General features: G+C 42.7%; 1 protein-coding gene across 1 annotated transcript; it reads left to right on the top strand.

Annotated features, from left to right (window-relative positions):
* Window positions 1–2020: 2020 nt before the first annotated feature.
* LOC128715208 (uncharacterized) lies at window positions 2021–2979 on the top strand. The gene is made up of 3 exons (XM_053810090.1): window positions 2021–2154; window positions 2229–2366; window positions 2442–2979. Exons 1-3 carry the CDS (start codon window positions 2021–2023, stop codon window positions 2977–2979), a joined length of 810 nt encoding a protein of 269 aa, XP_053666065.1.
* Window positions 2980–8201: the final 5222 nt, after the last annotated feature.

Below are 8201 nucleotides of genomic sequence, written 5' to 3'. Positions count from 1 at the left end.
CTGGCCTTTACTGTGTTGCGTGGTAAGCAACTTTAGGTTCCGCTTGATGCTATCCAAACGCGCAAAGAATGAAAACGATCGTTATTCTTTTTTTTTCCACGTCAATATCAAACCTGGGGAATTGTGATGGTTTTTGCACTTAAAATGGATCGTTAAGTCGTCAATGTAAGTCAGAATTACTCTCTATATTCTGTGAATAAAAATATTAAAACAAGAAAATTGCTACCGCAAGAAACAAAAATAACTGTCAATTTGAATTTGCCCATCACTACATAATTTCATCGTTGACAGCTGTGTGCCGTAACGCATAAGGGTAGGTAACGCAACGGTTGCTAAACACCGTTACAGGGGTAATTTTTTGAATCGTGTTCGTTGGGTAATTTTGTTGGCGGTTCGTTCAACATTTTCCCGCCAACGTGCATGGCACAACTCTGGTAGCGGCACATGTTAGCTTTACTATTTTTTTTTTAAATAAATGTCTTCACATTATTTGTTGAGTGGAAAACCGTCATAAATTTAACGTAATACCTCGTTCTTTTTCCCATTTCATTTTGGTAAATATGATTAATGTGTAAAAAAAGCACCAAAAATTGTTGAATTGAGATGCAAAAGTACATTGCTCGTAATACGTAATTCTTTGTAGCACCTTTTCGTCTATTACATTGCGGTTTAAAACATGTTTTTATCAAACACCTCCACACACCGTGCTGCCGATTGTGAGCAACTTTCTTTGTCTGCCGATCCCAGACGGAAATGCATCGGGTCCCCCACCGATTTCCGTCGCTTATCTCGCCCGCCGACGAATTATTTGCACTGCTGCGTGTCTCGTGGTGTGTTGGATGGATGTTTGCTTTCCTCCCAATTTAATTTCCCGAGCGCACACCTCTGGGCTACCTCCGGGGCCCTGTCCCGGCTGTGTAAAAAAAATGGGTCATTTCGCAACGCGCAACACATTTGACGCAATTGGACAGCACCATCATCCGGACCGCGTGTGAGGTAGGTCGCGACTGAAACCTGGGCGGGGTTGCATGTAACTTGAACGTTTGGCTAACAACAACAACAGACGAGAGGAAAAAAAAAGGGGAGTGATAAATAAATCGTGTAACCTCCACACGACTGTGTCTGGTGCGTTAGAACAAAGAACTGCTGCTGCTGCGGGGTTTGTTCCTGCACCGACCTAGATTGATAGAGACCGCAGCAAATAAACAAAACAAACAAAAACCAAGCTGAAGGAAGATGGGTAAAAATAACAGCAATGGGATGGACGCGGGATTGGCTTTTCTTTTGCGTCCCGATTGTCTTGCCGTGCTCTGGCTGGCCGAACGGGACAGGATGGGATGCGAACCGAATTACTGACCTGCGCAGCATGAAAGCTTTGTTTGGCAGTTGTCTGAATTCTCCAAAGGTCAACGTAACTGAATAATGTTCACATTTGCTGTCGGGGTTATTTAATATATGCTTAATAGCATTACAATCAATAAATAGGTTAGTAATAGTAGCAAAATTTCATTCCAAAAAGGTGTCCCACGACGAACTCACCAACCATCAACAACCAACTGTGGGCCGAATGAAAGCACTTCCCGCCGTACAATTTGCTGCCGTAGAATCTCCATTCTTATCACCTTGAAATAGTTCGACCATGAGCCGTATCGCTTGATCTCTATTAGAGCCGTACATCGCAATAAAATAGCTGCGATGTGTATCTTTCGGTGGAAAAATGGAACCAAAAAAAGAAAATATATTGGGATATCAAAAATTTCCTCAATTTTGTGTCGGTAACATTGATAAGAAACCACTGGCCGTTGGATGTTTGGGACTGAAGCATGGTGAAATCGTGCAATTTCGCTTGAATTTGATGTCCGTCCTGCACCGGTACGGCGCAGTAAGTTGTGCCGCGGAAGGTAGAATCGGTAAAAGTATGGTGTTGTTTGGTTGTCTAAGTTTTAAGGATGTGTTTGAAATTTGAGGTGACATTAAGAAAGAGTGACTTGAAGAAGAAAGGCCCCATTACGGTTGGAGAATGGAGCTACAGAATCAAATATATCTGATGGTTGCCGTGTTTGGAGGGATGACCGCGCTGCTTCTGGTGCTCACAGTTATGCTCGCTGTGTACGTGAAGAAAACGCGAACACTGCTGGAGGACTTCAAGCTGGGGTATGTAGTTGCTGTTTTGGGTGTCGTGTTAGTCTCATAGCTACGGCAAAATATTACTCTTGCTCTATTTTTAGACATACCGGTGACACATCGCATCCGAATGGGATGAATAACGGTGATAGACGAGATCGAAGGCGGATGGACGCCCAGCATGGTTACCCGATGGATGTGTTTGGCCATGGCATGGGACCAAAGGGTGACCAGACGAAAGCGTAATAAAACATGACAATCAATTGGTGAGTTGGTTCAGGAAAAATGGTCGTCTAACGTCGCTGCTTTAATTCCAGTCGCAACGATTACATGCACAACGGGAGAAACATCAACGGCAATCGGCACCATGCATCCGGGCCCTATCGGAACGATGTCGAAGGTATGGGGTATATGGGTGGGAAGCGGGGTGGAGAGAAGCCAATGAAACCCACTCCACCGCACAAGCCACCCCGTAGTCAGGCCAGCGTAGAAGACTCGGCGCTAGAGCTGGAGGTGGCCAACATCTTCGATATGGACGAGCTGGACGAGGAGGACCTGTCGGACTTCAACAGTGGCCCCAGCGGCCATGGTGATGGGAAGGACCCTACCGGACGGTACATGGCGAACGGGGCGGACGGACCGGCCGGGCGTCCGAAGCGCCCCGCTACCGGGCATCAGTACGATCGGGAAATGGGCCGGAACGGTGCCAACGAAGGTCGCAGCAATCGGTTCCAAAACCCACACGCCGCCATGAAGCCGAAGGGTGGTGGGAATGCGCGGGGGTTCGCGGGGGATGATGGGACGGGCGGGAAACAGAACCAGGGATACTTCGACGATAGGGGCAGCATGTACTGATAAGCGCTTTGACATTGGGTGTGAAATGATAGGGGAGAAGTTAGCAAGTTAGTTGTTAAATATGTACGGTTTCCTTCGGTTACATACTTTGATACCAGGAAATGTAATCTGTGAAAGAACTAGGATTACACATGAAGACACTATAAGAGAGATTTAAAACTAAAATACTACTGTACTACTAGCGTTAACTTCACGTCGCTTTCATTTAGCTGTCAAACTGACACCTGCCTCATCTAGCTGTCAAACTGATGGCGCGTAACGTAACATTTAGTATCTTAGTAGCCGGTCATTAAAACAATTGACGGCGAGGTAGTTGTTTGGTGTTTGTTATTTGTATCTTCTTTACAGTATTATCACATTTACTCGAATCAACGAAAGAGATGTTGTTTCAATTCAGCTGCATTCAATCAAAGTAATTCGACCGCAATGTGCGCACACTGGTGTGGGAACGGGAACATTATAATGTTACGCTGCAAAAAGAAGAGGAGGGGGTGAAACTTCTGTTACCTTCCCTTGTTCCTGCCACACGCCATTCTCCGCAAAGCTTCCTCACTCGTATGATTATGCCAGCCGCGACGAAAGCGAACCCCGCAGATCAGGGGTTGAATTGAATAAATGGTGTAGCGGGAGAGATAAAAAAACAGGAGTGATGTGGCACGGACACCACCGAAGGGAACGATGACCGGCATGACCGTAACAGACGGTGACCTAATTTTGCGTCTGCTCCCGATGGCCTTTTGTTATGGAAAAAACACACACACACACACCCAGAACGATCTCGGGATGGTTAAAAATGGAAAGCTCTTTGTGCCGTTTACTTCCAGGGAGTGCATTTGCAAACAAAAAAAAAATCGAAAACGCATTACACCCGGAAGCAGTTGCGTAAAAGTTGCTATAAAATTTCTATAGCAAATCGACCGCTCCTCACAAATGTCGCCTAAATGCAATTGCACCTCTGTCGAGCCTATTCGGTTACGATCGCTTATCGTTTATCGCTAGACTGCGTTAAAGAGGACCATTTTGCTATCGGTCATTGTTGTAATTCCGCTTCCCTGGGGGGATAATGAGGACTCCGTTCATTATCACCACACTCACACACGAGTGCACAAAATGTCCGAATTTTGGGATTTCCATCGGTGCATTCATTTGCCAGTGTCATGGTCTGGTTTCGATTCACCTGCTATCTCGCACCCGACAGGGAAGTTCATCGAACTCTCATCACCTGTCACGTCGTCATCGGTACCGAAATTGCATCGCCTATCTGCAATAACACAAAAAGGAAATACGAACTCATACACGCAAGTGGGTGTAGAAATGTTATTTACTGTTCCTGTTATACCATTAAAGGGGATGTTTTCTTCTATTTGCTTCTTTGGACGATTGATTTACTACCCTTCTATCCTCCACTTTTCCTCAGTTCCCCTAAAAGATCAATCCAGTTTCACGTTCGAAGGAATTACAGGGTTTTTCGAGATGGTATGGTAAAGTTTGGAACCACTTCTGGATTATTTTCAACTTAAAATAGATTGTGTCAAAGTGTAATCGTTTTCATTGGTCTCGAGTTGTTGTAAGATGAAATCGATTCCGTGCGCTTTATCTATTCACTTACTAGCAAAGCTTTTAGATATGAGCAATTAAGCAGATGAAAACAACTCATTCTTACACTGGTTTTAGAAACTTTTTTTTTTATTATTACACTTGTTTGTACTTAACATCATCGTTTCTTTCCAGGAGCTATGTTTTTTTTTATTTTTTACACTATCGCTTTTTAATACATGTTTATATTTAATTTAGTAGTATTCTCTGGAAATAGTTATCTATTTCTTTTTAAAAAGATACTATTATAGTTATCTGTAATAGTATCTTTTTACCTTTCTTTCGCACAAATAAACTAATATGTATTTTGCACACGTTCAATTTTGAATATAATTTGAACATTTCTATCAGCCGATATCTCTCTAGTTTACAAGCTATTAATTTTAAGCTATTGAACGCTAAAAAAAATGATCAAAACTAAAAAAATAAACATGATGAAATTAAACTTTAAATAATCTTTAAATAATAACTCAAAAAAACTGTAAAATATTTTAATTTATAAGATGACAAGCCAGAAATGGTAGGTATGACCTTATAGGGCGTTACATAAGAGAGAGTTATATTTAAGTATATTTTTTAATTGAAATTTATAAGTGACTAATTTTTTTATTTTTAACCAGATTCAGAACAAGCAAATTATTCCACTTCCACCCTTACAACACCCCCTTCCACTTCAACTTAAAGGTAATCCAAAAATGGCTGCAACTTTAGCTAACTGAACTTGACAACCCCTGCATATGTGCAGCTTCAAATTTTGCTATCTTTCCTTGCCTCCCCGGGTATTAAAGCAGGTTCGTACCGATCAAAAAAAAAAAAAAAAAAAAGTGTATATCTGTACCAGTGCGAGAGCAGAGTGGAGCAGAACAGAACCAAACAGAATAAAAAAAAAGTAATGCAAAATTTGTTTCCCGTCATGGAAAATTCCACACGGTATTTTTTTTTTTGGCGTTGTGGTGGTGTTTACTTTGAGACCTACTTTTACCGTGCAGCAGCAGGAAAAAAATGCACCCCACCATGTACAATGCACCCGTCTAGTTTGTTTGCGTGCGTTTGGATGTAAGTATTTTGGGGTGCATGCAGTTCGTTTTTGTTTTTGGTGTCTTTCTTCTCTCGCACACATACCCGGGCATGGAAAATGTGATGTTTACTTGATCACTTATCTCATCACGTCAGTTGCCAGGCGTATACACACCCCTTCCCCTCCCCTTCCCGTTTCATTTCATTGAGGGCCGTTTGTTGGGGAGGCTTTTGAGGGGTGGGACGAGTTTCCTTTTCTTTATTATTACCCACTTCCGAAAAAAACCCCCGACAAACGATTGGCGTTTCGTTGTTTTTATTTTTGCCAGCGCTCAATCCCTTAAAAACGGGGTCACTTCCATTCCGGGACCGTCTTCGGTCCGCTTCGGAAAGGGTGGCTTGGGGGGTGAGTGTGTGCATTGTTATGGAAATGAAGAAGCCTCCTGCACGTCGATTGGCCACCAATAAATATTTTTTTACATCATCATCGCCATCATTGGGAGATTGTTTCTTTTGCGTACCGATTCGATTACCACAGGTCGGTTTCACTTGTTGCGAATATTATTCGGGGCCTTATGTCAGCTCTCGCTTGTTTCTGCCTTGATTATCGAATATTGGGTAGATTTCACATCCCGCGGTGCAGCAATAATGAGTGACCTGCCCAGCGTGAGTGTGTTATCTGGGGTGCACATGGGAAAGATTATCTCAACGGCCCGGAAGCCTTGATAAAATGTGCCATGCGTTGGGAACGCATATGTAGGTATTTGCGTTGGGGCAGTGAAATGAGGTCAGTTTGGTGCATACAGTGTGCGGTTTTTTTTTCGCTTGCAATTAATGTCTAGATGTTGCCGTGATGTTCCATTTCCTACACTTCAAGGATCATCGTTATCAGATATGTGTGTTTAATAGGGAACAAATCTTATAACCGAGACGAATACAAGAAATGGAAATGCACTACCGATTGTTTAAATGTAAATGTAACGTAAAATTGATAACATTTTAAGAAATTCCAATCTGCTTGGACACTTCAATCTTTTTTCTCTTTCAAACCTCACAAACCGGCCTCAACCACTCTCGTAACAACAGATGAAAGTAATTTCCTCGATTGGCATTTCCCGACCTCATCGCAGACCCCAGACCGAGTGACGGGTTCCGGCGGCGCTAGGCGATAGCAGAGACCGGCATTGAATTATTCAAACCGGCACACACTTGACCCAATTCCCGGCCCCGAGTGAGGATTCCCAGGGCAGGGAAAACATTTGCAGCGCGATGGTGAAGTTCGGCCAAGAGCAATACGGGGTGGGATTAGTGGCGTTAAGCTTACGGCTCGTGACAAAAAGAGTTCCTGCCTGAAAGATTTAGAAAAGAAGAGACAGAGTACCAATGTTTGTTAGTTTAAGTAGCACTTCATTCGGACTATTCGGGTTTTTTTGTTATCGAAGAATAAGTGTATAAAGGAAAGGAGTTTATCAAACTTCAATCATTTTTCTAATTTGTAAACTCCCTTATAACGAAATATACCTAGTCTCGTGAAGAATGTGAATTAAGTGAAGATGGGATTCGAGCCAGAACTGTCGATGTAAAAGTCCTAACTCTAAAGCACATTGCCATGAAACCGCCTCGCCAATCGCTAATAAAATTGTTAATAAAAATAAAGCAAAATTGTAAAAAAAGCTGGATGCAATTATTACAGAAGTATTTGAAGATTTTCAAATCAAAAGATTGTTAATTTGAGCAACATAAACAGAATTTAATGTATTCAACCCGTTAACCTTTCGCTCCCTTTCACCGCGTATTCCGACAGATTGTAAATCTCACCCAACTGACCGCAATTCAGCAGTGAACCCACGCGGTTTTCCACTTCCGATTCGCTTCCAGCTGCCCGATTGAAGTTGAATGGTCTGCTTCGCTGCAGTTGGCCCTGACGACGGCCAATGTCTAGCATTGATATTGAAGCTGAAGCCACCCTGCCATACACGGTCGTGGCCGCGTGTGGTACGTATGAAGTGAAAGCGCACTCATGCTCTGGGCGCCCGGGCACGTTATGTCAGAGCGTGAGGCGCTCAATAGCAGAAAGCGTGCCTTATTTCCTGCATTGTTTTGGCTCGAACTATCGTAAAACTACACACCACAAGATGTCAAAGTCATGGTCAGAGAGAAAGGGTAGTTTTTCTGACTAATCGTAACAAAAGTGCTCTTACAAACATTTTAACAAGCTATGGAACAAAAATTATGATTCAAACTTAGTAAAAGCAAATAGAAAAAATGGTTTCTTGTTGCTTTTTTCGACCTAGAATAAATAATAATCGTGTTTTACTTATTCAACATCATAATTAATCACTATCAGTACACTCTCACCCCTCCCCCGGCATAGGTTGCCAAGCAACAAAAAAACCTGTAAACATACCTCTCATACGATTATGCTTGCCTGGATGAGTTCTGATCGTATTGCGTACACGGGCAAAGCCTACTGAAATACGAGCTCGAAATTATACATTCCATGCCGATGCCGAACAATCAATTATATCATTACGTGCAGGAACCGTTGCGAATTGCGCAACTCGCAAGTGTTGATTCGATTTTTCTACACATTAATTACCCGTTGCGGT

The sequence above is a fragment of the Anopheles marshallii genome, chromosome 3, assembly GCF_943734725.1.
Source record: "Anopheles marshallii chromosome 3, idAnoMarsDA_429_01, whole genome shotgun sequence".
NCBI lineage: Eukaryota > Metazoa > Arthropoda > Insecta > Diptera > Culicidae > Anopheles > Anopheles marshallii.
Note: the sequence above shows the minus strand (reverse complement) of the source record. Positions and strands in the feature narration are given on the sequence as shown.